At 38.8% G+C, this 12,772-nt stretch overlaps 1 protein-coding gene across 1 annotated transcript in view; it reads left to right on the top strand.

Annotated features, from left to right (window-relative positions):
• Nucleotides 1–12,772, top strand: part of LOC140733322 (uncharacterized) — a 340,527-nt gene that overhangs the window by 214,678 nt on the left and 113,077 nt on the right. The window contains exon 25 of the mRNA XM_073056501.1: nucleotides 2,113–2,154. Within this exon, the coding sequence (XP_072912602.1) occupies nucleotides 2,113–2,154 (42 nt within the window). The remainder of the gene's footprint in view (nucleotides 1–2,112; nucleotides 2,155–12,772) is intronic.

Raw genomic sequence — 12,772 nt, 5'->3', positions numbered from 1 at the left:
CACATACTCATCAATTCTCCCTGATTCTCTTATGACCAACCTATACTAAGGGTAATTTGCACACACATTTTTATGTAAGAGGAAACCAGAATACCAGATACTGAATTTAACGTTTTTGGGCCACAGGGAAATAACTTGGGAATAAGTAGATGTCCCTTTTAAAGAGATCACATAAAAAGAATGGCTTCTTTGCATTGAGACCTTCACCCCCTGCTTTTTACCAGGAGATGTTAATTGGCAATTAGTCTGAAGCCCATGTGAATGTCTGGTTGTACATATACATATGAGGTAGATTGCATAAAGATGGAAACCTTCTCTCCCTTACTAATGTAGCCTATACCCAAACATCAAAAGGGAAGCTGTCACCTTACTAGTTCAGTGATTCTTGTGTGCAGTGGTCTGCTGATTGTCAGTAATACTGCATTAAACATATCAACAGATGAGCTCAAGGACTGTGAACAATAAATTACTTTGTTAAATTGTGACATGATAGTTTAATTTATCTAAAATTCTCAGGCATTTTTTAAAAAAGATTTCTTCCATGCTGTGCCATCCCTTAACTGTTCGCTTTAGGAAAGCAGTTTGCACAGTGAGATTTATTGCAATTTGATGAGCATCTATTGATGAACACAGTTTCGACAGAATACTGAGTGTTAAGTGGGCAAATATCCAACCTCAGGAAATTAGCTTTAGAGCCTTCATAGTACAATGGATTCTGGTTAATCAGGACATATCAAGACCAATACATTTTGGCCCAGTTAAGTGGCTGCCCCAATTAGCTGAAGTTTCATGGGAATAGTTAAAATCCATTAAAAAAGACAAACTGAGTTACAAATTTTATATTTAACTGATATACAGAACACATTAGAAATAATGTTATATAGAACTATGTATTGGTTCCTCAAAGTTATCAATGGAGGAATTCCTCCAGTGTACACTACCATATTCTTTTGATTGACTGTAAATGAACAAAATCAACACAGACACCTACGGCAGATAATGGACTGCCTTCACACAATGCTGTTAATAATTGCATCCTCCAAAACTTCATTTTCATTGTAACATTCAAGATGATTTTTGATACTTTCAAATTCTTTGTAGTTCCTAACTTGTTGAAGTAGTAAAATCATTTAATTTTCACTCCCAGCTGTTTCTGGCATCTCCAAACTTGAAACCACAGTGAGCAAAACAGTTCTGAATTGTCTTAATGCTTATTTCTTGCCAGCTATTAGTGACAAAAACCAGTGTTTTTTGAAGACAAACACACATAAATAATGCTATTTAAAAACAGTTTGCTCTAAGCCTGGTCTAGTTTCTACCTTCCACACAAGTGCATGCAACTAGCATGAGTTAGAAACTGTTTGACAATAATCGCCTGCCCCTGCCCCAATTAAGTGGCATAGTGTCCCAAATAAATGAAGGGAATCCCAGAAATTTCCTTGATTAGTTTTTTTTTATTTAAGAGTTGCCCAAATAAGCGGCTACTGTGATTAACCAATGGCCCAATGAACCAGAATCCATTGCATTGAAGACTTCCTGAATCCAAACCACAGAATTCTACAAATAAAGCTTAGCTTTTTACTTGTCCCTACAGCTCATTTCTGAGTATGTCCAAGAGACTTGATTATATCGCTGTGCTCTGCAGTGGCTTGAAATTATTGTTGACCTGTATGTGAACAGCATTGAAAAATACGATGTCTGAAATACATCTTATGGAAATGTTTGTTTGACGATGAACTTCAATAAAAAAATAAATTACAAAAAAAAGAGAAAATATGTGAGAGTAGCACCCATTCAATACATTAATTTAAAGGTACAAAAACCAAACATTTACATTCTCATATAAATGAGGTATATTTTTGTTGCTGGTACAGTGAAGCAATATGTTTGGTAAGAGCTTTGCATAGCAAGATCTTACACCACCATGTTTAAGTAGATAAATATAGCCCAGGGAGAAAGCAGTAAGACATAAATGATGGAAAGACAAGTGTGGTGGTCGACTGCTATAAGTACAGGAAGAAGACCAAGAAAATGAGAATGGAGAAAGCAATTATACTAAAAGAAAACGAAACAAACTTAATTTCCAGCTCTCAAAAATCTATTTTGTTTCAGGGATTGGCTTCAGGATATTCCTTGCAGCAGTATGGAATTGCCGTAAGTTTTCTTATTTCTGAAGCTTTCTCACAACCTTTGTTTACTAACTGAAAGGGCTGGATAATGGATCAAAGCTTCCAGGATGCAGAGCAATATTACATCAGAAGTTGAGGAGGAAGGGGTGCATGAATTTGTATTACAAGAGGGCAATATGTTCTACTGCAGGGTTTGGTGCTGTGCCTCCTGCTGTTCATTATTTATATTATTGATTTGAGTGTGAAATAGATGATGTAGTTAGTATGATTGTACATGACGCTAAAATTGGTAGTGTCATGGACAATGGAGAAGGGTGTCTAAATTTATAACAGGATCTAGTATCAACTGGAGAAGTAGCAAATGAAATGGGAGATGAAATTTAACTTGGCTAGGTGTAACATGACGCATTTGGGAAGTTAAAACAGTGCAAGACATGCACAGTGAATAGCAGGGCCCTGGAGAGTGTTGGAGGACAGAAAGATTTAGCAGTTCTTTGGATGGGAAATTGAATACAAGTGCTGGGATGTCACATTACAGCTCTGCAAGATGTTGCTGAGATCACATTTACGTGCAGCATTGTGTACAGTTCCCCTCATCACCCTACACAAAGGATGTGGTTAAGCTAGAAAGCTTGCAGAAAAGGTTCAGAAGGATATTGCCAGGAATGGATGGCTTGGGTTTTAAAGAGAACCTGGATAGACAGAAACTGTTTGCTCTAGAATAAAGGGTTCTGGGAGATGACTTTATAGATGTTTATAAAATCATAGACAGGGCAGATAATCACAGTCTTTTTCCCAGGGTAAGGGAGTCAAAAACTAGAGGGCATAGGTTTAAGGTGAGATGGTAAAGATTTAAGGAAGACTAAAGGGGCAATGTGGGTGATGAGTACTTTGAACAAGTTGCGGAGGAGTTGGTAGATGCGGGTACAATTACAACATTTTAAAAGGCAGTTGGACTGGATACGGTTTGGAGACAATTGGGATTTCCTCAGGTAGGTCACTATGTCAGCATGGATGAGTTGGTGTGAATGGCCTGTTTCCGTGCTGTATAACTCTATGACTCTATGAGCCAGTCATAAGCACACCAATGACAGTCAATGCACAACATTTCTGCACTGTCTCCTGATTGTTCACTCCTAACATGACATGTCAAACTCAGAGATACATAAACTATTATTTTGTTTAAGGTCTCCTCCACAAAAGGCAAACTTTTGAAAAGAAAGATTGCACCTTTGAGGAACTGAAGTAGTCATTTAGAAGCTGAACATTAGATCTACTGTTGTTCAGGCGAAGTGTGGCTATTAATACTGTACATCAGTATTAATATAATAAGACATGGACCCAGTGTCCATGGAGTACAATTTACTGAATCATAACCATTTGCAAGTATAGTTGTATGCAAAATACCATTCTGCCCAGCTAACAACTTTTATAGTGAGAGCTGTAAAGCATAAATGAATCATTCTTTGACTCACACTGGCTTTTAGTAGAAGTTGTCCTGCAGAGTTCTGTTCTCCAAGTGACTGGTCTATTCTATTTGATCAGAGTAGACCAAGTATCCACAAAGTAATGCTGTTAATGGAATGCTCCATCTTATGAAGAATCCAGGATGGATCACCGAAACATTTTTTATGTTTGCCAAACGCATTATTTTCTGCAAGATACTTCATCAACTTACATTCTAAGCTTGCCCAATCCAGTAAAGCATCAAATGGTGTTTCACAAGAGCATGAATCAGGGAAATTGATACCAAATCATACTAGACATTAGGGTGGATGCCCAGTTGTGTGGTTTGAGGTAGATTTTGAAATGAAAATGGAGAGGGAGGTAAAAAGGCAAAGGCAGGGCTACTAATAGTGGGATGAAGAAAGTGGAGGATGAACAAGTGGCTATCATTGAATGACTGCAGAGCTATTTGAGGAAATTCCTACACGTACTACTGTACTGGGCATACACACTGTCTGCCACTTTCTAGTTGAAATATCAATGAATTGCTAGATGCTTTATCACTGTCGTTAACTGACCAATAATAATCAGTAGCTTATCTGTATCTATTAATCTTACAAAGCAAGATTAATCTTCCTCTGCAATTGGATCCTTGACTTTCTGACCGGAAAACCACAGTCTGTGTGGATTGGTGATAATATCTCCTCCTCACTGGCGATCACTCTGGCGTACCTCAGGGATGTGTGCATAGCCCACTGTCTACACTCTCTATACTCATGACTGGGTGGCTAGGTATAGCTCAAATACCATCTATAAATTTGCTGATGATACAACTATTGTTGGTAGAATTTCAGGTGGAGATAAGGTGGTGTAGAGAAGCAAGATATAGCAGCTAGTTGAGTAGTGTCACAGCAACAACCTTGCACTCAATGTCAGTAAGACGAAAGAGCTGATTGTGGACCCTCAGGAAGGGTAAGGCAAGTGAAGAGAGTGAGCAATTTCAAGTTCCTGGGTGTCAGGATCTCTGAGGATCTAACCTGGTCTCAACGTATTGATGCAGCTATAAAGAAGGGTTGACAGCAGCTTTATTTCATTAGGAGTTTGAAGAGATTTGGTTTGTTAACTTGAAAACTTCTATAGATGTATTGTGGAGAGCATTCTGACAGGCTGCATCACTGTCTGGTGACAGACTGTCTGTCTGTCTGGGGGTGGGGGGATTGCTACTATATAGGACCAAAAGAAGCTATAGAAAGTCATAAAATTAGTCAGCTCCATCTTGTGTACCAGCCTCCACAGTCCCCAAGATAACTTCAAGGAACAGTGCCTTAGGGAGGCATTGTCTTATTAAGGACCCCCAAGACCCAGTACATGCCCTCTTCTCATTGTTACCATTAGAAAGGAGGTACAGAAGCCTGAAGGTGCACACTCAGCAATTCAGGAACAGCTTCTACCCCTCCGCATATGAATCCTAAATGGACATTGAACCCATGAACACTACCCCACTTTTTTTATATATATATCATTTCTGTTTTTGCACTATTTTTGATCTATTCAATATACATATGTATACTTACTGCAATTGATGGATTGATTTTTCCTTTCTATATCTGTCATGTATTGCATTGAACTGTTGTTGCTAAGTAAACAAATTTCACAACACATGCCGGTGATAATAAACCTGATTCTGATTCTAATGGTAAACTGGAATATTCCTGTCAGAATATTCCTCTTCATGCCTGATTTTAAGCTATTTACAGGGTCTTTGTTCTTAAGTTTCATCTTGAGCAATTGATTTTAATAACATTTAATAATAGAAGTATGATTTTAATGGGAATGTCTAAATGGCAGCATGCAGAGAATTAAGGGACCACAAAGTCATTTATTCTTTGTTTTTAATCCAAGGGAGATCCGGTAGTTTAAAAAAAAACAGAGTAGTTCATGCATTGTGTCACACAAGCAGCCACAAGTTCACTTTCAATGGAAGTACTTATCACATATTTTGTATTCATGAAGTAAATCAATTTTTATTTTTTTCAAATGGGAGAAATTAGACTGAAGGGCAATAAGGGCAAACATGGAGCTCTGATGTTTATGTTGTATTCTTTAAAAGAAATCAGACCATTTTGTCATTGAAGTGAATCTGCAGTAAACATTAATCTTAGTTAGAACAGCTGAAGGGTATTCAGTGCAGTGTGTTCTCTTCAGCTCTTAGAAAGAGTTATTAGGAAGTCCCAAACCTGCTTCTACAGAGCACTCCAATTATTTTTCTTTTCAAAGTATTTATCCAATGTTCCCAGTTGAAAAGCCTAGAGATGGAGAGGATATTTTCTATAATTGGGCGAATCTAGGATCAGAGAGCGCAGCCTCAGATTACAAGGACATCTCTTTAGAACAGAGGATAAGGAGTTTGTTTAGCGAGATGGTGGTGAATTTGTGGAATTTATTGTCACAGACAGCTATGAAGATGAAGTCATTGGGTACTTTTAAAGCGGAGAATGATAGGTTCTTAATTAGTAAGGGTGTCAAAGAAGGCAGGAGAATGGGGGTGAGAAGGATATGAACCAGCCATGATGGAATAGCACAGCAGACTCTGGATGAAACGGCATAATTCTGCTCCTATATTTTATGCTCATATAGTGTTTTTGAACATTGTTGTTGCTTCCAACACCTTAAAGACAACTGGGATAGCTTATGTGGGGAGAGAAACAGAGGTAATATTTCATGTTAATTCTTTTTCTTCCTGTACAGATGCGACATGATCTGCTGAGTCTCACACATACATCCTATTTTTACTTCCAATTTCCAATATCTGCTCTTTTTATTCCTGTTAACCATTCAGGCAATCTCTTCAATATATTAGAAATCTATTGTTTTGTTTTAGGCCATAAGACAAAGGAGCAGTATTAGGCCACTTGGCCCATCGAGTCTGCTCCGAAATTCCATCATGGCTGATTTATTATCCCTCACAACCCCATTCTCCTGCCTTCTCCCCATAACCTTTGACACCCTAACTAATCAGGAACCTATCAACCTCTGCTTTAAATATAATGAATTATTTGGCCCCCACAGCCCTCCATGGTAATGAATTCAACAGATTTACCACCCCTCTGACTGAAGAAATTCTTCTTCAGGATGCTGCTCTATTCTTGAGGTTGTGTCCTCTGGTCCTAGACTCATCCACTATAGGAAATATCCTCTCCACACCCACTCAATCTAGGCCATTCAGTATTCAATAGGTTCAGTGAGATCCCCATCATTCCTCTAAACTGAAGTGATTACAGGCCCAGAGCCATCAAACATTCCTCATACATTAATCATTCCATTCCTTAAACAGAGCTCTAGTAAACAGAGGTTAATAACAGTCTAACAGGAGGGGGTCATCACTTCCCTGGCTGTAGGTTGACTCGTTACAGAGCCTGATGGCCAAGGGCAAGAATGACCTCATGTAGCACTCTTTGGAGCAGCACAGTTGTCTTAGTAGTTCATCACTACCTTTGATACAGACAACAACAATGGAATCATCAGCAAACCGTGGTGGCGCCAGTGAACAATATGACTGACAGCAACAATCTGCTGACAGTTCTCAAAACTGCTTTTACTACTTCTTTCAAATATGATTCTACTACTGAGCTGGATGCAATTGGAACTATTGAATTACATTTGAATTAGTTTTGGGGCCATTTGAGTGATCTATGCATTGCTGTCTCTGAGGGAGTTTGGTTAGGTTTGGTACGGAATCCTAGAGGCCTGGAAGCCTGGAGACTTCGGTGAGCCCATGATCCACTTCTTTGCTTCCCTCCGATTGAGGCATCAAGCAATTTGACGAGGATGAGAGTAGAGGACAGGCAGGTGTTTTGGGCTGTCTTGCTGCGTTTCACCAGGCTTCCTATCCCTCTCGCTGGATGCTGTCAGGGAAAAGTGCAGAAATCTTGGGATCCACATTACCAGGATTGATCGGCGAGGCTGTGGACTCATTTTGGGGGACTTTGAGGTTCATGTTGCATGTGTTCCTGGAATCTGGTTTGCGTGGTTTGTGGTACTTTGCCAAAGAGTGGCCCTGTGGCCTGCGTTGGCTAGCGGTGAGGTGATGGACTGAAATGAACTAAACTGAATACTACTGGCTCCTGGTTTAATGTTTGATATTCTATGTGTTGTTCATTTACTTTTTGCCATTTGTGCAATTTGTTCTTTATTTGCTCATTGGATGTTTGATGTTTTCTTGAAAGGGTTCCATGCTGTTTCTTTGTTTTGTGGCTGCCTGCAGGAGGACAAATCTCAGAGTTGTATTCTGTATACACGTTTTGATAATAAATATACTTTGAACCTTTGAATCTTTGGAGCTGTGCTTATCTACACAGTTTTAAGTGTAAAGTGAGTAGAGCAAGAGGATAAGCACACAGCCTTGTGGTGCACCTTTGCTGATGGAGATGTTGTTGTCAATCCAAACTGATAGGAGTCTGCAACAGAGGAAATTGAAGATCCAATTGCACAAGGAGATACTGAGGTCAAGGTTCATATAGGGCATCTAGTTGGGGAAGACTGCTTGTTTTTGTGGGGACACACTTGTCTCTGACTGTTTTTATAAAGTCTGTGACAAGCATGGTGCATTCATTCAGATCCATTGATGATTCCCTGAACACAGCCCAGTCCACTGACTCAAAGCAATTCCGTAACCATCCCTCTGTCCCCCACGGTCACCTCTCTGTTACTCTTATCTCTGGAGTCTCGCTCTTTTGCCTTTGCCTGGATACCAGTAGGAGAAGGATAGCCAGGTGATCAGATTTTGCAAAATGCAGTCTGGGCTTGGAATGGTAGACATTCCTTAACATATTATAGCAGTTGTCTAGTATGTTGGGACCTCTGGTGCTACTGGTTCTATACTGAAGGTAATTGTGCAGAGATTTCTTCTAACAAGCCTGGTTTGAACTCCTTGACTATGATTTGAATGCATCATAGTGAAATGGTTCTTGTTTGGTGACTAAAGCATGCAGTATCTCAGGTGCCTGATTATAGTTAGCCGATGGTGGTGTGTAAACTACGGTCTGGGTCATGGAGGTTAATAGATTCTTGACTGGTCAGGACATAAAGGGATATGGGGAGAAGTCAGGGAATTGAGCTAAGAGGAAAATTAGATCAGCCACGATGAAATGGTGGAGCAGACTGGATGGGTCAAATAGCCTAATTCTGCTCTGATACCTTATGGTCTTAAGGCCCTATGGACTCTCTTGGTAAGTAGAACAGTCAGCACTTGATTGTTAAGTGTTCCAGGGAACAAGTGTACAACAAAGCTGCCACATCAGAGCACAACAGAGAGTTTGTCATGAAACACACCCCTCCATCATTTGGAGAATTGCTGATCTGAGCTGTAGAGGTAGTCTATAATGGCCACCTTTAGCTCTATTTGCATGTCATTTCACTTCTGCTTCTCATCCTCACACCTACTTCTCTGTCCTCAGCCTTGTACACTTCCACATTGAATACAGACACAAACTAGAAAAACAACACCTCATATTTTGCATTGATAGCCAACAACTCCATTGTATGAACATTGACTTTTCTAGTTTCAGGAATCCCACACCCTGTGTTCATTTCCTACCTGGGTTCTCACTCCCTTTGTTCACCCTTTCTGCACCATCACTTCTGTTGTTGTCTAGTCTCATCACCCACCTACCTCTGTGCCTGGATCTTTCTTTTCTTCTCCCTTGGTTTACCTTTCCTACCCTTCCCCTTTCCCACATGCTTCATAGAGTCATAGCACACTACGTCACTGAAAACGGACCTTTTGGCTCATCTAGTCCATGTCAAACTATTATTCTGCTTAGTTCCATAAACCTGCATCTGGGCCATATCCCTCCATATCTCTACCATCCATGTACTTATTCAAACTTTTCATAAGTGTTGAAATCAAACCCATATTCACCACTTTTGCAGGCAGCTTATCTCACACTCACACCACTCTCTGAGTAAAGAAGTTCTCCCTCATGTTCCCTTTAAACATTTCACTTTTCACCCTAAGATCATGACCTCTTCTTCTAGCCTCACCTGATTTCTGTTGAAAACGCCTGCTGTCTATACACCTCATAATTTTGTATAGCGCTATCAAATCTCCCTTCATTTTTGTACACTCCAGGGAATAAAGTCCTAACCTATTCAATCATTCCTTATAACTTAGGTCCTCAAATCCTGTCAATATTCTTTTAAGTTTTCATTGTACTCTTTCAATCTTATTGATATCTTTCCTGAAGGCAGGTGACCAGAATTGCATGCAGTACTCCAAATTAGGTTTCACCAGTGTCTTAAACAACTTCAACATATCATCCCAACTCCTAAGCTCAATAGTTTATGAAGTTTATTTGCCTAATTTCTAACCCTCCCTGCCTCCCTTGCCTGCCTCCACTCATTACCTTCCAGCTTGTCTCACCCCTATATCTCATTTCTATATACTGCCTATCTTCCTACTGCACTCTCAGACCTGCTGCTGGGTCTGAACCCAAACTGTTGACTATTTCTTTGCCTCCATAGATGCTTCTCTGAGCTCTTCCTGCCTATTGAGTAATTGAAGCAAAGGCTGACCCAGGAAATCCAATATAAAAATTGAAACTACATGTCAGGCAGTAACTGTAAAGGGAGTAATATGGTCAATATTTCAAATCAGTACCCCTTCATCAAAAATAAGAAAAACAAACATACTTTAATTTGTAGAGTATGCATGGGACTATAGTTTCCAATTTCTTTTCCCTTCCTTTTTTATCTTTCATTCTGTAGGAACCATTCTTGAATCTGTGGAAGACGATAGCCAGTAGATCCATCGTCTCTCCTGCCTCCTCATTCAAAATCCGATATGCAGATCACCAGCAGATCCTATATGCAGATCTTGGAGATTTATTGCCTTCCAATCCATGTAATTTCTCCAGCCCTATTTTTAACTAATATTACTTTCCTTCACTTCTCATTCCCTCTTGATCCACTTTTCTCCATTATTTCCATGGAGTTTCCGTCTTCTACCTATATTTTTTTCTTGTAGTTGCCCAAACTGCCATTGTCAACTCATGCCTCTTATCATTGTACATAAGACCCTGCTTTCAATCAATATAAAATATAATACAATAATGCCTCCTTTATAGTAAGTTTGTAGCTGCTAACATATTTATTTATTGAACCTGCAAGGGAAATGGAAACATTTACCTGAAAATTACTCTATAAAAGTGCCCCAGTAACTGCTCTAGCAATATGGGAGATTTTCTATCATGATGTTTATATGATCCCTTGAAACATGACTATTAAAATATGAGTCATCATATTAATATTACTGCTATAAAAAGTAAAAAACAGATGAGCAAGAACGGTTACACAAATTTAGGCTGTTTAACTCATTCCTATCTGATTACTTATTAAGAGAGAGAATGTATGAATATTTTGGAGGTGTTTTCTTAGGAATGCAGTAAGGTTGCTTTCCAAGAAGATGGCATGTACACGAGCAATGAGTGCTGAATTAATGCCGATATGCATTTCCCATCCTATCAAATGTTAGTTCCATCCTAAGCCATGATTCTTTAAGCATACCATCGTAACATTTATTTTTGCTTTCCCTCTTCACACTCCTCTCCTGTTAGCACTCTTATGCAAGTCACATCTTCACTGCTGCTGGCAAGCCTTTCTCACATACAGTCATTCTACACATGGCTCTAATAATGGAACATGTCACACTGAAGCTTCAATCTATCCTTCCTTTGCATCCACTAACTATCAGTCAAGAGTCAGAAATCACACAGATATTTCTTCCTGCAGACTAGCCTTTGTAGGTATTTAGGCACTGATAAGGTTCATCCAGTAATGAGAAACACAGATCTAGGTGATATGCCTGCTTTCAATGTAAGAAGGTAAGCCATTTATTAAATAAATATTTAACACTTGTTTCTAAAAAACAGTTGTGATCTCTTGGTGTACATGAGCTTTGGATTGATTGAGCTTAGAACTAAGGCATGATAGAATGAATAGACTTCCTATTCTGTAGTAAATGACTATGATTTGATTCTTTAAGTCTTCAATTATTATTTTATTTCTGATCCTAAAATATATGTGCAAATAACTTAAAAGAAAAACTGTTTTATTACTCTTGTGTCAGTTTTAACTTTTTACTACCCCACTGGAGCACATATCAAAGATTAATACAAATACAGGCCCTAAATAGAGCTTTATTGGAAGTTTCAGTACTTAGAAGACAAAAGGGGCTTCAGATGCTGGTATCTGGAGCAAAATTAAAAGAAAGTTAGAAGAACTTAGCAGGCCAGCATCATCCGTGCAGCAAAAGTATACGTCAACGCTTAAAGTCTGAAAGAGAAATGGAAAGTTTGCCAGTGAATAGAAGTACTGTTGTGTTTTGTGATATTGATCAGAAGTTCTTCAGAAGTCAAGAATACAACAAGAAGGGAAAGGCAGAGAATGGAGTTGATAATAAATCAGCCATGATGGAATAGTGGACCAGACTCATGGGGATGGTCTGAATGGCCTAATTCTACTCCTTGGTCTTATGGTTTAAAACTTTATGGTTTCAGCCATTTTATTATTAAGTGTTACAAGAGTGAAGGACAAACAAAGACAAAGAAAAAAGTCATGGTCATCTCAAAAATCAGACTAGAGTTAAAAACATTGTTGTGTTAACAATTAACCTGTTAAATAGCCAGATTCAAGTGCAGAAAAACAGAGAAGCTTTTACAAAAATACTGAATTAGCTTTACTACAACGACTAGAAAATTTACTGAACAATTACAAATATAAAGATATTATATAAAAAATTATAAGCAAGCATAGGGAAGTTAAACTACAAGGAAAATACTGGAAAATTAACAGTTCTACACACTAATCCAATAATGCTATTGGTATGTAAGCCACCCAGGCAGAATGTGAGGTGGAAAGACAATTATTACCAGGAGTTAGCTATTCTGAAATAAAGTTATGCCAAGTATTTGAAAGGATATCTATTCATTAACCCTAAGGAATAAATCCCTCCCCCATGGAGTCCATACAGATCTCATGTTTCTGGCTGTATCAGGCTGCCAGGAGAATTGAAACCATGGCAATATTGCATCCTCAGCATAGTCTTATCAATTGCTCTGCACTCACAGCTCAGTAGCAAAGAGCTAAAACTTTAGCAACTCTCTTATCAGAATTACTTTCATTTGGTCTAAAATATCTTT

Source organism: Hemitrygon akajei, chromosome 9, assembly GCF_048418815.1.
Source record: "Hemitrygon akajei chromosome 9, sHemAka1.3, whole genome shotgun sequence".
NCBI classification, from domain to species: Eukaryota; Metazoa; Chordata; class Chondrichthyes; order Myliobatiformes; family Dasyatidae; genus Hemitrygon; species Hemitrygon akajei.
This window is presented reverse-complemented; position numbering and strand designations above follow the sequence as displayed.